The 21,876-nt window shown below is 36.4% G+C and overlaps 1 protein-coding gene and 1 long non-coding RNA gene across 2 annotated transcripts in view; one reads left to right on the forward strand and one right to left on the reverse strand.

Moving 5' to 3' along the window:
• The window catches only part of LOC135766784 (uncharacterized), a 14,110-nt gene extending 1,542 nt beyond the window's left edge, over positions 1–12,568 (forward strand). Inside the window, exons 2-5 of the long non-coding RNA XR_010541825.2 lie at positions 2,034–2,154; positions 9,650–9,804; positions 9,904–9,938; positions 11,009–12,568. This is a non-coding gene — a long non-coding RNA (uncharacterized lncRNA). The remainder of the gene's footprint in view (positions 1–2,033; positions 2,155–9,649; positions 9,805–9,903; positions 9,939–11,008) is intronic.
• A 150-nt stretch (positions 12,569–12,718) lies between these two features.
• LOC135766783 (uncharacterized) lies at positions 12,719–21,671 on the reverse strand. The gene is made up of 8 exons (XM_065276231.2): positions 21,482–21,671; positions 19,458–19,635; positions 19,221–19,365; positions 14,309–14,407; positions 14,066–14,210; positions 13,845–13,990; positions 13,588–13,727; positions 12,719–13,480 (listed from the first exon to the last, which is right to left on the reverse strand). The coding sequence occupies exons 2-8, from the start codon at positions 19,564–19,566 to the stop codon at positions 13,335–13,337; spliced, it is 930 nt and encodes a 309-aa protein (XP_065132303.1). The 5' UTR covers positions 19,567–19,635; positions 21,482–21,671; the 3' UTR covers positions 12,719–13,334.
• Positions 21,672–21,876: the final 205 nt, after the last annotated feature.

A 21,876-nucleotide genomic window follows, 5' to 3' on the forward strand; every position in this document is an offset into this window, starting at 1 on the left:
AACTAGATTTTGCTGCTGCTTTTGCAGAGCAAGGATGAAGACTTCACTGAAAACCCTAATAAGTTGCCTGAACTCATAAGTAAAATCGTTGCCTCAATTAAATTAAGTAATGGGTCTCACAAAAACTTATATATTTAAGTTCACTTAACTTGGTGGCCATATAGATTGAACTTAAAATTTTAAGTTCATCAAACTTGGAGTTTGTACAGTGCAGTTAAACAATTAAGTTCACTTGGTGTTCATAAAGACTACACTTAAATTGTCATTTAACTTAATGTAATGAAAGGTATTCAGGACTGACTCTATGTCAATCAATGAATGAACTTAATTATTCACAGAAGCACACAAACTGCACTGTTCACGTGTATCTTCATTATAGTGGAAAGAAATACAATGAGTTTAATGTGGTGCATGTATGGAAACACTGAACACAGTTCATTTTGTGTTTTCACAAAAAAACTATAATTTACAAAAAAACATCAATTATGCTACAAAGAGTGTAAAACTTGTTATTCATGGACCAAAACCAAAGATAAATTTATTTCAGGCGCAAGGGCTTATGGGTATTCCTCACAGCATTGTCAACTGATAATCTTAAATTAATTTCACTAGAATCTTTAAGTTTATGGTTTATGTAAGTTAATTAGCTGAATGAACAAAGATCGTTAAGTTATGGATCCAAAAGGCAAAATTTAAGTCATGATTGTTTGACTTTTTGAGTACAAACAGCATTAGGGTTTCAGTGTTGCTACTGTTAATACACATGCTGCAGTAGGCATGTAAGTGATGCTGCTGCAATGCTAGTCACAATATATCCTGTAAACACATCAAGATGGAGCTGGGGTTGGATGTGGGTGATAGAATTCTAATAGCACACTGTGCACAAGACTACTGTATTTAAATGCATTGTCTTGGCGATGACTTAAATGAAAAGCCAATCAGTGCTTTTGTGCAATCTGATTGCCTATGAGATCGCAATACTGGGAACTATCATAGCAGGGGTCTCCAACCTTTATGTGAGCAAGAGCTACTGCAATGAATTAAGCAATCTGAAGGGCTACTTTTTTGATGTAGTCTACTCAAAACCCTTTGTTTTACTTGTTGATTTGATTTGATTTGTTGATGTGTTTTATCATTGTTTAAAATGGTAACATTGGACCTTTAAGAAGCGTTTTGGTCGACTGGATCACAAGTGTACGAGAGATGCATGTCAATGCACATCTGTTTTTTTAGTTTATCTCTGTTGTTTACTTTTGACCACATCTGTCCTTATTACTTTAAGGGAATGGTCTATGGGCAGGCCGTTAAAACATAAGCAGGAGAAATTACATTAAGTTGACACACATTAATATGGTCAGAGTACCACTGCGTGTGTGGTTAGTAAACATGTTGCACAACGGTTTGTACAAGTATAGGCTATGTAAGGGCTTTTTAAAATATTTCAGAAGAAATTGGTGAAATTAGCTTGCGCAACTTCACTCGCAAAATGAAATAGAAATGAAAAAGACAGAGCCCTGCTGAAAAAAACAGCATACCAGCAAGACCAGCATATGTTGTGTTTTGGTGCTGGTTTGCTAGTGACCACCAAGACCAGTGTAATTTCCATGCTGGTTTGGTGCTGGTTTAGCTGGTGGTCATCAGCATACCAGCACCGGCATCCCATGCTGGTCATACCAGCAAGACCAGCATATGTCGTGTTTTGATACTGGTATTCTGTGAACACCAGCTAAACCAGCACTAAACCAGCATGGGAATTATGCTGGCCTATGTTGTTTTTTCAGCAGGGAGAGCAGCTGCTTTTATTTAATCAATGACATACCAAAGCAAAGACATTTTAGCTTAACTTATGGACCAAATGCATTTATGACTCCTTTCTTTTCATAAGTTACTTTATTGTATCTGTCTGTGTATGGATAGGCTATGTCTCAAGTCTAAACAGGGAATGTGGAAAGGATGAGTTAAAGCTGTCTGTTTTGGCTATGACACTGTGATGGAGATCTAAATCTTGTGTCATGTTTTATCTTTCACTTCAGGATTTTGAAACCCACAGAAAATCACAGGACCCTACATCGCCCCCTGGAGGATTGCATGGATTACAGCAAGAACATGATTAAAGGAACCTCTACCAAGCAGTATAATAAACACCCAATAGAGGTAGACCACTGACTTACAGTTTGTTTAAACTTTGCACATTAGTTTACATAATGCAAAAATGACCCTTATGCCTGCCAGATAGGCCTATAAAGTTGAGATAAGAGAGTAGGCTATATAGTTGCTACTGTATAAATAGGACTCAACCCCCTGGACTTTCAGGTTTTGTTCCTGCATTAAACCATAGTGGACTTAATTTGGCTTTGAAAGTGAAAAAGACCAGTCTAAATTACAATAGGAGTGGTTTAAAATGTCTGCGTATAATGTCAATATGGTGGTCTAGTCAGGGTCCTGAATTTGTAAGGTAACAATAGCATGCCAGATACAAAACAAACATTGTAATTGGTTGAAATGTAATGTAAGGTAATAATGCACTTTTTAGAAACTTTTGTTTAACGGTCAAGGGTGTATATATGAGGATATTTAAAATCTCTCTTACAAATCTGTCTCTAGCTCAAAAAAAACATTAATTTCCTCTTCCTCAAAGGATGCATCAACATCTGAGACAAAACCACAGAAAGGAAGTCGGTTGTGCATCAGCGATATACTGCTAAAGTCTATTTCTACAGGAAATTCTTAAAGCTCCCTTTGTTTGATATTTGATTTAAACACAAACCGCAGAATGATAGAGCTAACTACAATAAGCAGTTTTTATTGTAAACCCCATAAAGGCATAGATGTGCAGATTTGATTCAGCATTTATTACATGAACTTTAAACATACAGTTTGCATAAGAGAGGTTCGCAAGTTGTGACCTGTTCACTGTAAGAATGGTATCTCAGTCTAGAGAAAAATCCCAACCTGTATAAAAAGTGCATGCACATTTACTTATTAGCAAGGACAACTGAATTAAATGATTTAATGATATATTAAAAATGGTTGATGATCATTATTAAGTTCACCAAGTAAAGTGCCTGAATGCTAAATACCTTCAAAATAAATGTGAGTGTAGCCTACTAAAACATGGTCTGATGGTAGGAAAAAAATGATTTATTCATCAAGACAACCAGTGAAATCATAGAGTAGAACGAGATCCTAAAAAATCAACCATTAATTAGACAAGAGGCATTTATGAAAAAGTTTATATCTTGTTAATTGATTAGAAAGATTATCAGTGAGCATTACATCAGGTTATATTCTAATTTAAGTTTAAAGGGACATTCCAAATTTTTTGAAAATATGCTAATTTTTCACTGATATGATGCACTGCCCGAAAATTCTCCCCTGCAATTGTGCTAAGCTATGTTAAAAGTGCTAGCGCCAGACCCGGAGATCAGCTGAATGGATTTCAAAATGGAAAGAATCAAATGTTTAACTCTAGGGGAGCTGGAAAATGAGCATATTTTGTAGAATATAAGCATATAAGAAGAAAGTTATTGCAATATATAAACAAACTTTAGTTGCAGAACTGTACTTCCGCTTTTGCATGGTTTTATTTCATTGCGTGCGTCTTTTAAGCCTATGTGACATGTTTTATCAGTCTGCCATGCTATTGTTGCTTGTAGGTCTAGGGGTTTTTTAATGTCACCCGCTGTCTAGCCAACATCTGACATCTCAGAGCAGAGGTGCTGATGTACTAAGTACTGTTAGTTTTATAAAAAATACATTTTTTAATTATCTGTACTTTATCAGAGCATTTTTTACTTTACCACATTCTAATGCATACTATCATACTTTTGAATCCACTACATTTCATATTTAATTTCTTTTAAAGTCCCTGTGAAGCGGAAGTCACAATCAACTTTACTTCCATGTTGTGACAAATTTCTGAGTGAAACAGATGTGGCTGGTGTTTTCCACTGTGCTTTGATTTGATATAACATAGAGCTACAGACCCATAGACTACACTTGCCCTGATGGCAGTGCGCTGTACTATACTGTACAATGGCAACATAGCGATACAGATCCATAGACTACACCTGCCCTGACGGCCCTGTACTGAACTTTACAATGGTAACATGGATACAAACCTGCTCTGTACAATTTCTGATGGTGGGGGGTTTAACGGTATTTCATGCATTCTGACTTATTAAAACAGTTTAAGATTTCCTCATGCTAAACAAATGCAAACTATCAAAAAAAAACAGTTGGACGTGTTACAGAGTATTTCTGGGCCGAATGCACTTCGCCATGGTTCATACAAGTTTCTGAAAGTTTTTGCGAATACGGGTCCAGCTGACGTTTCAGGGGTATGCTATATGCATCACTTCTTGTAATGGGCAATTAACCACGCCCACAAGTCTATCAGCAGGAGAGCAAGAACTGAGGACGATACACTGAAAAAAATGATTCTGTGCCTTAAAAAAATGTAAAAAGTAAAAATAACAAAATAAATTTTTTAGTAATTCTCAATTAACATATTATTGAGTAAATTTCACTTAATTTTATTATGTAAAATCCACCCAAATTTGTAAGAAAGAAATTTTGTGTTGAAACTACTTGAATTATTTAAGTACATATAACTAACTAGGCAGTGGACTTCTACTTCCCAGCATGCTTTGTATGGGATTGCATTTGGAGAGTAAAATGTGAAATTAAATGCTATTTTTTGTGTTTTTAACAAAAAAGAAAGACTTGTTAGTGTTTCAAGTTAAATTATCTTTGCGATTTAGAATAGTTTCTGTTTTGAGTTTTGTGGTTACCATCATTCAGAAGAGTGGTACTAGACAATAGGTAACACGATTGTGTGGATCTTCTTGCCATAATAAAATTATGTAAATTCAACATAAAAAAAAATTTAGTGTGAGTTACAGGCATTTCTTCATGCAAAAGCTTTGTTTTATATCAAACTCAACAATGAAATGAAAGAAGAAGTGTGTTTTTGGATGTAAGGAGAACAGCATCAGGGAAAGAATTGATATATTTTGTTTATCCGGGGTAGTAGCGGAGTTTTGCTTGTGTGTTTGTTTAACGCTGGATTTTTCAACCGGGTCATGCATTGGTAATTGCATATGGTAAGACTTCTGTGTTATGTTGGAAATAGGCACGTAAGTGCATGCTATATAAACGACACAAACATAGTGAATCATAAGTTATCCAGTCAGTGTTGTTTAAAGTGTTGAATTGGACTCACTCCTCCTGCAGCTAGTAACCCCTCATTCCTAATTTATTCTATTCTATCGGGAAAACTCAGTAAAGCTAATCGGTCTTTTATAAATCTGATAAAACTAAAGACTCTTTGGAGATATGAAGGATGTAATACTACTCTATAGGTACTCCAGATTAACATCAGATATGCAGAAACAGCGTGTGTTATGACACTTTAAATGTGAACAGCATACTTGCAAAGACCAGTTAGCAGACGTATACTTTGTGGATGACAGAAATGCATGAAACCACAGAAGGTTTGTTGGAGCTCTGAGGTCGCAGAGGTCGGCTGTTTCATAGACTTATGACCTATATAAGCAACGGTTGTTTAACAGACAAATAAAACAACCGCTTAATAGAAGCACGAGATGAAATAAAGCCACTGAAAGTGGAAGTTTCAGATCTGTTACTATAGTTTGTTTATTTATCTCAGTAACTTGCTACTTTAGTAGGCTTTAAGTAGATTTTAAGGTTAATTTACACTTAAAAATGTTTCATTAAAAAACTGAAAAAAAATGTACTATATTGTTCATGAGTTCACATTAACATGTAATCAATAGGGAATGAGATAAAGCAGATTTGGTGTGCTGTCTGAGGGGAGGGCTCTGAGCTCAGAATTGTATCCTGGACCCAGAGTATTCCCCCCTCTTTAACTGGGATATATGAATTAGCTAAGAGTGAGGCGATGGGGTGGAGGAGGGATGCTGCAAAACTGTCACAAGACCGAGGGGAGGGACGTCTAAATAGACACCTCTTTGCGCTGATTGGTTGGATCACATGACCATGCTCCCTAACTTAGTTAAATGAACTTTATATTGAAACAGAAACATCTGTGTGTGTGTGTGGAGGCCTTTAAACTTTTATTTGAAATACAATGGGGTGGCACAGTGGCTCAATGCGACTCACAGGAAGAAGGTCCGCGGTTCTAGCCCCAGCTGGGTCAGGAAGGTGAGTAGAGATTAACTGGTTTAGTCATGGTTCTCACCATAAATTTAGCTAATGTTCGCAAAAAATACAATGGCGACCAAGAAAGCGATTAGAGAACAAATTTAGTGTAAATTTTATTTGCATTTCTAGTGATAAATTTGTATTGCAAATTTCAAATATGGGATTAGTTTGCACAAAGGCAATCTCTGTTTATATTTTAAACAGAATCCTATTACACTGCCTATCAAGGCTGTCCGAATGCACAACCCTCGCTGCATCTAAATAAAAGCTCTTCTTGTCACAGCTGCTATTATGAAAGAAACATCATTTGTCGGTATAGATTGTAAACTTCTCTAATGATTGGCATATGTCAATCGGATAATTGCCCTGATGTTCTTCCACAGAAGAAGTGATTCTAGTCATCTAATTCAATATAGAGCTCTGAAATCTATTTATTGACATGTAGAAGCCGACTGGGTACGTGGGTGTTTCTCGAGTTGTTGAGAAAAACAAAAAGTGAGAAGAAACAACATTTACATTTAGCAAACACTTTTAACCAAAGCGACTTACAAAGAAAAGGAAACAATCAAGCGATTTGTCATAAGAAGGCAATAATATAAGGAGTGCTTATACCAACTTAACAAGTTTTCACAATTCCGAAACAATACCTGTTGAGAGAGAGAAAGAGAGTTAGTTAATTTTTGTTAGATATAAGAGGTGTGAGAGTTTTTAATTTTGTTTAATGTAACGAGAGATGTGGATGATCGGACTCCTATAGGAAGATCATTCCACCAGCATGGAGTAGTGAAGGAAATTGAGCAAGAAAAGGTGATTTAGTACCCTTTTGTAAAGATAAGTCAAGACGCCGCTCCTTTGCTAAACGTAAGGTATTGGATGGGGTTTAACAGTGGCTCAGTGCGTTTCACAGCAAGATGGTCACCTGGTTCGAGTCCTGGCTGGGTCAGGAAGGCTTTCACCAACGTGTGTAGAGATTAACTGGTTCTTGCTATGAATTTAGACATAGATGCTGGAATGGCATTAAGAATGCATAAATAAAATAAATACAACGGCTGCATCCGAAAGCTCTAAATGGTGCTTTTGGAGGCAGTATTCCAAGGCATGTGGACATCTAGGCATGTCCAAATCCAATGTTTGGTTTACTTCCTGCCTTCTTAAAAACATTTATTGTCCTATCCCACAATTCTATGTGTAGGCGTGCCCGGGGAGTGTGATTGGTCGTGCCTGGTCGAGTTCGCAAAAAATAAATTGGTTGCTCTGATGTTCTTCCACAGATGATGTTATTCTATTAATCTAATTCAATATAGAGCTCTGAAATCTATGTATTGACATGTAGAGGCCGACTGTGTACATGGGTGTTTCTCGAGATGCTGAGAAAAAACAGAAGTGAGAAGAACAAGATTTACATGTACATTAAGCAAACACTTTTAGCCAATGCATTTTACAAGATAAGAAAACAATCAAGCGATTTGTCATAGGGAGGCATAATACATGGAGTGCTTATACCAAGTAATACGTTTTCACAATTTCAGAACAATACCTGTTGAGAGAGAAAAGAGAGCTAGTTAATTTTTTTAATTTTTTTAGATAGAAGAGGTGTGTCTATAAGTCAGTATCAATTTGTCAAAAATATTTGGAAAAGATGAGTTTTCAGTTGTTTTTTTAATGTAGCAAGAGATGATGGGACTCCTATAGGAAGCTCATTCCACCAGCAGGGAGTAGTGAAGGAAAATAAGCGGGAACGTGAGGTTCAGCTAGAGGTGGTGTTTCTTCATCCAAGCCGAGATGTCGGCTAAGCAGGCTGTAATGCATGCTGCTATGGTGGTATCTTCTGGGTGCAATGAGAAGAAGATCTGGGTGTCATCAGCATAGCAGTAGTAGGAGAAGCCATGTGCCTGTATGATCGGTCCTAAGGATATTGTGTAGATGGAGAAAAGGAGTGGACCAAGCACTGATCCCTGTGGGACCCCAGTGACCATCTGGTGGGCTGTGGACAAAATGCCCCTCCATGACACCCTGAAGGATCTATTGGATGGTTGACTGTGTCAAAGGCTGCTGACAGGTCTAGCAGAAACAAACCGAGGATTTGGATTCCACCTTCGATAGCCATAATGTTTCTGTGACCGACAGCAGTGCTGTTTCGGTGGAGTTGTTGCATTTAAAGCCTGACTGCCTGTCATCAAGTAAGTTATTCAATGATAGAAAGGAAGATACCTCATTGAAAACTGCTCTTTCAAGTGTTTTGGCAATGAATTGAAGGAGTGGGATAGGTCTATAATTGTCTATGAGAGAGGGGTTGAGTGTGGCTTTTTTAAGCAGTGGCGTGACCAGGGCCTGTTCAAACGTGGATGGAAAGTACTGGTGAGCATGGAGGTGTTGATGATGTGTGTGAGTGTCAGTGCTAAAGGAACCATGCATTTCCTGTTTATAGTCAGCAGAACCCTTTTTACTACAATGAATCATTTGTACAAAATATTCTGTGAATGTTGAATGATCTTCATAGAGCCATACAGTGTAACAAAGAACATTTTAAAAACCTTAATTCTTAAGATTGTATATCTATCTAGCCTGATGATCAGTACCGCCACTCCCTATACGCAGTCTGCTTAGGGCACCAACTCCCCTGGTGGGCACCATCTCGGTTGATCAAAAAATAAAAACATTTCTGATCTGAATCACAACAACATACATACAAACAAACAAACTATATGACGTTATATACAGGATATTGCGGTGAGAAAGTAGATGATGCGATGTGCCATCCCAGCATCTCCGCACCCACGTCACCTGACTGCAGATCATATGTGTTCAGTGGTGCAGATTGATCCGCAAAAAAGCATTAAAGTTCCGCAAGGTAAAGAAAAGTCTAAAATAAAACACGTGTATCACTTTCAGGTCAGTTCACAAGCCTGTAAAAATATATAGCTTTGGCTGCTGACACAACCAACTCTGCCTGATTTAAATAGTAAAACCATTGTTACCTATTTATATCATATAACTTTAATTGTTTAAATGATATTGTGCTGCATTGTGTTTTGAAGCATGGTAAAGATATCTATAAAGACATTTTTTGTTTTGTATATGCTAATAACTACACTTGAATTAAAAAACCTGCTTAACTGAATGCTTGAGTGTTAAATCAATCAAACACATGTATTATTGAGAACATAAACATACATACCAACTTTTGCTTTTGTTAATATACAACTGCTGTTTTCTTAAAGCTGACTATTAATTTACTTACAAGAAAGACATTAAGTAATTCTCCAAAATTGCTTGGATTTATACTGACAATTACTTGTGTCACATTATATTAAGCTAAAGTCCATTATATATAATTGGATTTTTGTATAATTGTAGTTTGTGTTGCTGTCAAAATACACTTATAAATGATAACAATAGCATTTTAATAGTTCTATTCTCACACATACTATAGTTATGTTTGATGTTGTTTTTTTAACTAAAGGAGGCACCCAATTGACCAGCAGCGGCCCTGCTGATGATTCAGGAACAACAGAGACTCTTCACAGAGGAAGCATGAAGTTGATAAAAAAGACTTTGCACAATTGCTGCTGACTGTTGATGGTTACTGTCTTAATAACAAACAAGCTCACAGAATCTGTATGTTTAGACAAAATTGAGTGTAATCCAAAAAAATATTTAATACCTTTTCGTACCTTCATAAGTAGATTCAACTGGTAACCATTTTTTTTATTTCAGTTCCACTTAAGATATGGGAGAAATTTGGATATCTGGTAAGACATTTTTTCATTTTTTCTTTGTGTAGTTTTATAATGTAGAGTTTTTATGTTCATGCCAAAAAAAAAGTATTATCTTACATACACTACCATTCAAAAGTTTTAAAACAGTTGACTAACATGTTACTCATGATCTTAAAAACTTTTTCTAATTTGAAAGTGTATGCTTAAATATTTAAAAATACTTTTGTAGACTAATTGGAATTGTGTAAACATTAATTCCCTTCATTATAAATCAAAAATTTGTTACAAAATGTATAAAAACGGATGACTTGGACTAAACAAATAAAGACAAAGCAGCAAATAATGGCCTGGAATAGACGTAAACATCTTTTATAGTGTTTAAAAGACAGCTCGACAACATTTTTACACATTCAAGGTTGACTATAGACGGTTTCAACAGCAACAACATAAAGAAATGGCTTTTGTGGACTAAACGCAACATCTGGTAGACTTCCACGTAGTTTAGATTTATTTTAGTTACAATTAGAGTTACAATTTTGTTCGTTTGATAAATTTACTATTGTTCTAAAATGTGAAAAAGTGAAGTGAAAGTGACATGTTTGTCAAGTATAGGCATACTCGAAATGTGACCTCTGCATTGAACCCATGCACTGCATGTCATGAACACACACAAACCGGCAATTCTCGGGTTAAAAGCCCAACACTCTAACCACTAGGGTAGGGTGTGGTGTTTAAAACTTTTGAATGGTACACTGTAAAAAAAAATATGTCAAAATGACAATATTAATGGGTGTTACTGGCAACTAGCTGCCGGTAACTTACTGTAGATGTTACATTTATGTTATTTACTGGCAACCGTTTGTTCAAAGTTAAATGAACATGAAACATTTTCAGTCTTTATCTTCTACAGTAAGTTACTGGCAACCAGCTGCATAATTACAGCTAATTTTTACAGTGTAGTGTACGATAAAGGGGGAATATGTAATTAAATGATTTGCTCTGACAATCCTAAAAGACATTAAACAGTATTATCTTGTGAACATTTTATCAAGCACTTTTATGATGTTTTATTATGTGTTTTTTATTTTATGTGGTTCTTGAAGACTATGCCCTTGACAGGTATCGCTACATTTTGTTCTGCATATGGGTCATCGATATCATCCTGATATTTATCGTACACCACTTGGAATCCTGTTTTATAAGGGCAGTTGAAAATTTCTACAAAGATCATCAAGAAAATGTTTGCAGCTAGAAAGTTTGTTCAGTTTAGGCCGATTTCACTGCATATGTGGTGCTCCACATCACTGACTAAAAAACATAAACCCTTGTTTACTATACTATTTTCCATCACATATACTTGTACAATTTTCCACCAATACGAAAAGATATTAAATTTCTTGATGAAAAATATTCTGAAAAGGTCAGTACCTGCACATCTAATTACAGATACTGAAGGTCTTAACATTAAATTTTTTGTTGTCACAATAAATTTGAAGAAGTGGTTCAAATGTGTAACACTTTAATATCACATCCAAGAAAGGGGAAACCCATTATTAATATCATACAATCTATAATGCTATAACAACAACAAAACACAACATACTTATCCATATCCAGCTGAGTCTCTATAAATAATAATGATTCAATGGCACTGGGCTTGTACACTGCTTTTTATTTGTGACATGTTATAAGACTGATGCACACAATTGTAAAATTAAAATATTTAATACAGCATTTGTATCACTAGTCTAAACTGTTAAATGATTACCTAGGGCAGTGTTTCTCAAAAAACAAAAATCAACTAGGCTTTAAATTTAACTGTTGAAATTTATTTTATCACATCATATTTTAAAACAACAGCATTTAACAATTTCACTAGAGAAAACATGTGCAAATGTATTATCACCTTGCATGAAATAAGACTTCTGTCTCTGACAAAAGTCATCATACTTTCTTTTCGGCTGGCTTTTTGGTTGATTAGGTCCACTGTCTGTCTTGGTTTTCTCTGCTTGGTTTTCTTTTCATTCCATTTAAGTTTTACTTCTTCCTACTCCCTTTAGTATATGTAAATTGAGTTGTTTAATATTTTTGTTAATGGAAAAAAAATGTATTTATATGAAAAAAGTTTTTATTTTGTTGTTAACATGTGCTTTGTTTGGTTTTACTATTATTTATATTTTGTAATTGCATTTACATGTTCAAAATAAATAAATAAATGCCACAAACTATCCACTGTTAATTTTTATACCTTATATCCGGTTTGTCACGGCCCACTTGTAATGTTCCTATTCCCCACCAATGAGGCCTGCCCCAAACTTTGAGAAATGCTGACCTAGGGTAACCATCCATACGTGCCATTTTCCCCAGACACGTCCTGGCCAGGATTTCGGGTGTGCCATATGTGGTTGACAAATGCGACTTCCGGAGGACACACCCAAAATCCTGGCCAGGACGTGTCCGGTGAAAATGGCACGTATGGTCACCCTAGATTACCGTAATTAATGTATGTTAGCTTAACAAAAGGAAACTTGCTATTAAAAAATAGGTGAAAATGACTTTATCTTTTAGTTTTTTCTTGAGTCATTTATCATGTAGAGAACAAACACAGTGTCAAGCATGTACTAGCTAATGTCAGCACACATTCCGAAGGGCAAAAACATGCATGAGAAGATGCTTCAGTTCATATCCACAACGAATTGAAAAGCCCAGAGATTTCAGCAGCTTATTATCCACACCAAGGTGAATTCCCAAGCACTTACGCTACTCATGAGTCATTCAGTTTAGTGGTTATTATGCATTACGGGCACATCATCTCAGAGTCAACTCTTTTATTTGCTCTCTGTTTTAAGTAAAAAAAAGTATGACTTTTAATAAAAAAAAGAAAATTCCATTCTGTATTAAAATGATGTAGTATGGTAAATAACAAAAACAAATATATAATACAAAATCTTATACATTTGGTCTAATAAGTAGACCCTTATGGCATTACATACAAAACATCAGAACAAATGTCATCTGCAAATGATGTTGGAGCCTTTCTTTAGGACTAACATCACTAGCAGATCAATGCGAGATATAGTTCTTTACATTAACTATAGACATAATTCACAAAGTTTGACAATACGAATGTGTGAAATGCTTTTGGCCTTTTTTTCTGAAATGCTTAGAATGTATGTTTGTGCTATACGGTATGTATTTAAAATAAACACCACTGGTTTTAAGAATGGCCCGAGTGTTAACTTACCATATAAAAATACTGTAAAGGTATAAAACTGATCTGTTTAATCCATGTGTTCATTAGTATTAAGGATTAGTTAGTGTATATACATGTTACAATTGAGAAAGCACACAAGGCACAATTACAGACTTTGAACGATTTAAGCTGCTTTCATGCAACCATTTTATGTGCATTTACAAGAACACTCCTTGTCATTCACACTTATTATCAGTGCTGCTGTTTGGTAACATCGGGACCTCAGGGTTGAGTTCGCAATAGAGAGGATGAGTCCTGTGTCTCCAAACCACCAAACCCACACGCACTGCTAGCACACCAAAGGTCACTGCGAGCAGCACCGCTATGGAAAACAAAAGGCTCTGTGGTTACCTGCATTTTTTCCTATGATATGCTTTATTTACATGACATTTAACAAAAAAGAGATGAATGTGATTGTCATTGACTTACCTGAAAAGACTGCATTCCGCCCAGGATCTGCTGCATTGTAATGCTTGCTTAAGTTTCCAATTAATGCATAAATTATGACAGGGTAAATGGTAAGGATGTAGCGCACATGCCTTTCAATCACAAAATTTTCCAGAGTAAACCTGCAGTAGAACGTAATGAGATAATTTGCAGCATGCATATTTTATCAGTATGTTTAAAACAATTACACTACAGAATAAATGTACAATATAACAGAACAGCAAATAAATGATAAGTACCATACTATTACTTCCAGCAGAAGTATGCATAAAGAAATGGTAGCAGCATTTGTTGCAGAATCAGATGCAATTTTCAAAACAATTGTGAAGTTGAGCAGAGTGGCGATGGTTGTCCATGTTGCATAGGTGGCAATGCCATTTTGAACCTAGGATACACACATGTATCAGAGAAATGAGTACTCCTATTAATGAGTCCAACAGAGGTATTGTTCAATGCATACCAGCAGTATGATGCAGATAAGATCTTTTGGGTGTTTCTGTCTGAGCCATGGTCCATTAGCACGTAGACCAATACAAGAGAATATGATGAGCAAGTAGTTGGTGAAAGCAATCAGAGCTAGAACTATCAGTGCAGGGATTATCCATCTGAATCGAGAATTAAAGACACAAATATTAGTATTTTAATAATATGTGGTATATTGTCATATTTGTCTCTTGATTTTAATGTGTTGCAACAAACTCACTCTCTGTCCCACAAGACAAGCCACGTGCTGTTTAAAATCATGTTGATGATCCATGTGAGAAAGAATGCAGAGGGCAGGATTGATGGGCTTGAATACAACCTGAGTAAAGATTTGTGACTCATTGTGAAAAGCCATCTGAAGAAATGTCTGTGATATACTGTTTATTTTTTTACATACAATTATTCTACACACTGTAAAGAAGTTGGGCTCTCAAGTCTCATGCATTCACCGGGAGACACTCTTACTCTTACAACTTGTATTTCTTATCCTGAGAAGTAATAGAGAGATTTTCCTGCTTTATACAATTAATAGACGAGGCGCAGGTATAGCAGTTTCGAGTTTACAGGCCAGAGCCGACAAGCATATGACATCAAAGTATCACAAGAAATCTTGAAGAGGAGGCTGATTTGTAATCAATCTATGGGGCTTTGTTTTCATCCACCTGTTGTTTCTTGCAGCCCCATTTTGAAGTTGAACATATCTCTGCACAGTCAAATGCCACTTACAATGCAATCAAAATAAAATGAGAATTTGTTGTTTCTGGTTAAATTACGTTTGTGTATTTAAGTACCACTTTGTTTGAAAGATATGTTCAGGTTTACAACAAGTGGTAACTAAATACATTTTTCAAATACAGAAATTCATACATACAATACATATTCAGTCAAAATAGCACAGGTAAGTACACTAATGCTGGGTACACACCAAAAGATTTTTTACATCTTATAAGATTTTCAAAATCTGATAGACCACAAACATGAGGATAAAAAATCCTAGATTTAACCATTTTGCTCCTATAGTGATGGACAAAGGAAATCTCACAGAGATCTTGTGATGTTTCTCGCAGCCAAACGTGACTTCACACTTAAAGGTGACAGAGAATGATTGAACGGAGTATTTATCCTTGTTCTGTGATGTGAAATGTAGACAATTTTTTTGGGGGGTCTGTAATGCCTTGGAAGCTTTCTAAAAACCTCTCTCAGATCGCTCTATTAGGGTGGGGTATTTTAAACAAGTGGTTTTGCACCTATTTGGCTCCCCCTACTGGCTTAACTTGCAATCTCATTACTGATTGGCTGACTTTGCTGCCACTCAAAAAATGTAGCCAATTATTTTAAAGTGGAGGGGCAGTTAGATGCCTGTGATGTCATAAGCATCAGTTTTTCAGATTGGGCTGTTTCCTGGCTGACATTTCTAAAAGAGGAATTTCTATGAGACTGAGATGTTTAGCACTTTTTGTATGTTTGTGAATGTGGGTAGACTACCATTATTCAACAAAGACAAGGTAAAAATGGTTTTTCATTCTCTGTCCCCTTTAACAAACATTGCGAACAATGGGTATAAAGAAATAACATAAAATGTGCTTTTGAACATCTCTGATGTCTATCTCACTTTGGACTGTGCCTGCTGTGTCATGACTGCAGTTGTTATAGTTTTGTCTTCCATTAGCTCGTTTTCTGATTGGATATGGTTTAGTTTCACGTGATAATCTCAAGAGCATGCGCGCGTTTGTCCTCGGGGTTCTCCCTACACATAATGATTTCTGATCGTAATTATTAAACGTTTAATATATTACAATTCGCGATCGGGGCAGGTCTGACGCTCTTCCAATGAGGTTCGGACACTCTTAACACAACTCACACCAGGGGCGGATCTAGAAAATTCCACTCCCATATTTGTTTTTTCTATTCTTTTTGGTAAAAAGAATGGATATCAGCCTTTCTTTTCATAATATCCTGGAAAATGCCGCATTAAGTTGTCTTTCAAGCTTTCTAAACATACACAACACTGAATAGTTTTTTCTCTTTAACGAAGACAAATAAAAACATTAGACTATATCATATCATTTCCTGGCTGACATTTCTAAAAGAGGAATTTCTTTTAGAAATGGGGGTGGCATGAGAACTACAAGGGGTGGCAATGAAGTAAGCGTCCTTGCATGGTTGTCGTGGATTCAAGAAATTATATACTGTATATACTATATTCGGTGAACACTGGACCTCAAATTTTTATAACATTAATAAACGCAACAACAAATGTTCCTATAAGTAAGTACCCAAGCAGCTACCTTTAGCATCTCTACTGTAGCACCCTTTGTCTTAATACTAAGTTAATACATACAGCTTATCAATATCTAAAAACACTGACTGGTTGAACATAATGGTATAAAGACAGTTATATAAATAAAATAGGTTTGCCTAGTTTATATTAATGTAAAACATATTTGAAAGGCACACATCTCTTTCTCTCATAACCCTCTTCTTTAATCCTTTCACTCACTTCATGATGGATTTCTGTCTTTTTACTTCTGTTGTTTCTTTCTTTCATGACTTCATCTATTCCTTTCCCTTCCACAGCATATTTTTCTGTTTTATTTGTACCTTCCACTCCCATATTTGTTTTTTCTATTCTTTTTGGTAAAAAGAATGGATATCAGCCTTTCTTTTCATAATATCCTGGAAAATGCGGCATTAAGTTGTCTTTCAAGCTTTCTAAACATACACAACACTGAATAGTTTTTTCTCTTTAACGAAGACAAATAAAAACATTAGACTATATCATAACGAGTGATTTCATATGCACGTATGGAATATTTTGATTGCTGCAGTAGCTAACAAGACATGACGGGCTAACTCTAGAAAGAACTGCTTAAAAGATATTTACTGCTTACACAAACCTGCAGTTCAGTTGTTTTAACTACAAAGCAACTACCTCAAGCAATATTAAACAATCACAGTTTAATTTTTGTATTTTTATCCTGATGCAACATTTATCTATAAAATATGACCGTATTCAGTACTCTGATTCGCTGATGTGATGCTCAACTTAATCACTTAAAGACACTAAAAAGAAACCACTAACTTTTTGGCAGCATGTGATGATGTGAGGCGCTTTATTAGATCAGAATTCCTCGCTACAGACGTGAAGAGACTCTTTCTTCATGGGCATAAGTTACACGTTCATAAACATTCTTGCCTTTAACCTCAACGATGGAAAAGTAACGTTTGTGCTTTTTATACTTTGTGCTTGCGTCTGCTACCTTTGTTTTGAGCTCGTTGTACTTCCCATCGCTCTGTTGCGGGTTTGTGCGACTCGGAAGGGATGGACTGCAGCGCGAGAACCGGGCTGCGTGTGAGTGCCTTGGATGGGGCGATGCATCCTTTCACCGCAATTTCCAAAAGTCTCCAACCACGCCAGAAAAGATCGCTAGATTTGTCCTAGTCGCTTTTTTAATAAAGTCTTTAATAAAGTCGCTAAAGGGGTCTAAAAAGTTTCTTAATCTAGCGACCAAGTCACTAAGTTGGCAAATCTGCGCGGACTTTTTTTACACTGTAAAAGACTTTCTGCTCGGACTGACTGCATGCTTGTGTATGAACTCTGCTGCCTCTGGTTGGCTAACGATGGAAATTAAGCCAATCACCATCAGCTATGTGGTTGTCCCAACCCGTCTAAGACACACACACCAATCATCGTCAGATATGTGTCTCCCACCCCCAAACACACGCAGAGAAAAACTACATTGCCTTTCTGGTTAAAAGAGCCTACTCGGGTATATATTATATATATTAGGATACCCGCGCTGGGGTGGCATATGGGGTGGCAATGCTTTTATTTAGGGTGGCAACTGCCACCCCGGTAGATCCGCCCCTGACTCACACCAAAGGAAAAAGATAATCTGTAGAACCATCAAGATAATTTGACATAGCTAGGATTGTTGGAAAGGGGAAAATCGGACCAAAATCAGCCCGATAATCTAAAGTCTACTGTACAGCTATCCAGAACGTTGTGATTGTCCTGAATACCTCTGTCGTCAGACGGAAATGTGACGCTCCTTACCATGTTTGGAAGATCAGCTCCCAATACAGTACTGGCAGGAGTAAGTACTGACTTTACTACCTTATCTTTACTAATATTGTCTTTCCTACCTAAATTTCAATTTAATTTCGAAACATTTGTATTTTCAGATATATAACACAATTTATTTTATTTGGATGAATTTATCTGTCTTTTATCAGACCTGCCAATTGTTATTGCAATAGTCCAGACTGCCAATGATCCAGAATGAGCGGCAAGAGTGGTCTTCAATGAGCCAAAGAGGGCACACGTCGCTCTTTTCTTTGTCAGGTTACACTAGCTTCCTATAATAGCTCGCATCAAATTCAAAGCTCTACTCCTGGCCTTTAAAACCACCACTGGGTTGCAACGCCCTTATCTTCAAACGTTTATACAAATTTATGTACCCTCTAGATCCCTGCACTCTGCCACAGAGCGACTGACTGCTTGTGGTGCCATCCCAAAAGGGGGGAAAATCACTATTGTGTACCTTCTCTGGTTTTGTTCCTCATCTGTGGAATGATATAGCGGTTGCGATAAGATCTGCTTAATCTTTAGCAGTCTTTAGGAATTGGCTAAAAACCAATCTCTTCCGCCAACACCAAACTTGCTAATATCTTTTCTTTTTTCTATCTTTATTTTTACCTTCTCTGTCAAAGACTTGATGATAGTTGTAGTGCACTTATGCATTGCTAATAGCTTCTATTGTTTACCTCATTTGTAAGTCGCTTTGGACAAAAGCGTCTGCTAAATGACTAAATGTAAAGGTATGATTTCTATTTGTGCTGGTCAATTATAAACAATAGGTCAAATTAAGCTGCTCATAAAAAGGTCAGAGAATTGGGTGGGGCAAAGTGGCTACTGCCCTAAATGTATTCTCACTTCAAAGTTTTGGTAAAACTTGAGAGCCCTGAAAGAACAGTCTGTGAAAATATAACCTTGACTGCATGAGGGCATGTCAGATATTGAAATCCCTGTAAAATCAGTGAGTAAAATCAAACTTTGATGCTCTTTAACAAATTGACATCTAACGGTGTTTAGAAGCAAGTGTTGTTTTGTGCGTGGTTTGTAACGTTACCGTCTGCAGAGCCAGGTCAGGAAATATAAGTTCATTAGAAAGAGCCATGAATAGATGATAGCCCATATAGAGAAGGTCCATCCTGCAGGAGTGATCTCTGTTTCATATCTTCCCGACACATTTCCCGTGCTGTGCCTGAATGGCCCTTAAAAACCGATGTGATATTAGTTTGTCTGGCATGGTGCAAGTTTTCTGAGAAGATGTTTATAATGCAATGCATTACTAAAGCATTCCTACCTTTTCCCGATCCTGCGAGTGCGTTGATGAACAAAGTAACAATGTAAACAATCTGAGAAAGGACTATAAGAAAAACGCGCACGATTTTGTGATCCCCTATGAGAGACATTATTTTGGGTGGTATTTCGTTTACGTGAAGCTATGAAAAAGTTTAGGTTATTTTTTGAAAATCAAAGCGAAGTTCGCGGTAACACTTTATTTTACGACCCGCAAAGTACCGCGTAATTAAACCGACTTTACAGCGTACCTATTTGTAACAACAGAGTACCTCTACAGTACGTACTTGTAGTTATAAGGGAACAATATTTTAAGTTTGGGGTAATAAGGGGGTAAGAATATATGGAAAATTATTCTCTAAGTATTTCATAACTACAGGGTACCTATTGTAATATTACGTGGTATGTATGACTTACGTCTATGGGTAATATGGTCTATGTGTAATATGTTTTTTTTTTTTCATATTTGTTACTTACCTGATGAAGTGTTTTTTATAGCCTACAGTTGATGTCTACAAGCCACGTCGGCAAATAAAATATAACACACAATAAAAATAATAGCAACTTGTACCTCTTTGATCTGTATATGTATACAGGATTTACCAGGTAACTCTTATATTTGCGGGCTGTAAATTGAAGTGGGGCTTATTCCCCGATTGTTCTGTGTATGTACCAGGTAACTCACATATTTGCGGGCTGTAAATTAAAGTGGGGCTTATTCCCCGATTGTTCTGTGTATGTATCAGGTAACTCTCATATTTGCGGGCTGTAAACTAAAGTGGTGCTTTGTTCACCTCTTGTTATAAATGTTATAGGGTAAATACCATAAACATACAGAATATTGTTATTTTTATTTTAAAACAACTTATTTCAAAACATCTTTAAAACACTATAATTAAGCCAACACTTAATGTTTATTATCACATAACTTTTATTTGAAATAAAAAGTCATGACAATTTTTCATTGTTTTTGCGGCTTGGCTTCCTCTGTTGGTGTTCTTGTCCACTCGGATGATGAGTTGATGTCGTCTCACAAATGCTGTTCTGCATTACATATAAAAAACATAAATGAAAGCCTTCAGTAAATGTTTCTTCACTGTGCCTTGACAGAAACAGACTTTTCTGAGTCAGTTACGTTAATAACTTTAGGCTAAATTATGTGCTAGCTAACCTGCTACCGTTAGCTATCAACTTTCTTGAAAAACATTGTTTGAAATGCGTGAGTCATGTATTAACAAAACCAGTCACCTTATCCAGCATGCGGATCCTGCTAACATCACTTGCAGCCGTACTTCGCAGTGTAGAACGTTTTTAAAACCTCTTAAAGAAATGTCACCTCAGGATCGCGTTCCAGTAAACCTCCTGCAGACGGCCGCGCGCTCCACACCTGCGCAGAAGCCTACGCATGTAGTCGTCTTTTGCTTTAGCGGGAGCTGATATCTGCTGTTGTTTCATTCTGGTTTGCCATTGCATAAATTATATTTGGCTAAAATACTTGTGTTTACAGTAAATAAATTGCAAAGCACCACTTCAAATATGTCCGCAAATGTAGGAGTTTCCTGGTAAATAGGGAATAAGTTGCTATTTTTATTGTACTTACCTTAAAAAAAAGATAACCACATTAAATCAGCTGGACTTTTGTTATTAAAAGCAAGTAATATAGGCTACTAAAATAAAAGTGATATGCTGTTATATTTATTTGCCGATGTGGCTCGTAGACATTGACTGTATAGAACATTCAGTAGTCAATATGAAAAATTCACAATAAAAAAAAATAAAACATAATTTCCCCATAGACTTGACTAAGTCATACATACCACGTAATATTACAATAGGTACCCTGTTGTTATAAAATACTTAGAGTATAAATAATTTATAATTCTTCATATTCTTACCCCCTTATTACCCCAAACTTAAAATATTATCCCCTTATACCTACAGGTTACCTACCCTGTTGTTACAAATAGGTACGCTGTAAATTCGGTTTAATTACGCGGTACTTTGCGGGTCGTAAAATAAAGTGTTACCAAGTTCGCAAGTTAGCTATAGCTGCTGTGTGCTAATACAAACAAGTCTGCGTCGACAACTATGTCACTGTCACGTGTCCTTTTGATTGAATTATACTCAGGATACTTATCGGGAAAATAATTTGTCGTTTTTTTGGGATATCACGAAGTGCCTTCGCAGTCGTCCTCGTAAACAACAGTTCAAGGCTTAGAGAGACATCTGCTGGACAATAACGCGCTTGTGTTGGGTTTTTGTTGCACGAATATTTTGTGTGAAATCAAAGATTTTTGAGGAAATTTTGAGGAAAACAGCTACGCATTTACTGTAAAAAGTGGGTCCTCCTGGGCAAGAGCCAGCTTTGTAACATCATAGGGCACAGTGACATTACAATCTCTCTCTCTCTCTCTCTCTCTCTC

Source organism: Paramisgurnus dabryanus, chromosome 6 (assembly GCF_030506205.2).
Source record: "Paramisgurnus dabryanus chromosome 6, PD_genome_1.1, whole genome shotgun sequence".
NCBI classification, from domain to species: Eukaryota; Metazoa; Chordata; class Actinopteri; order Cypriniformes; family Cobitidae; genus Paramisgurnus; species Paramisgurnus dabryanus.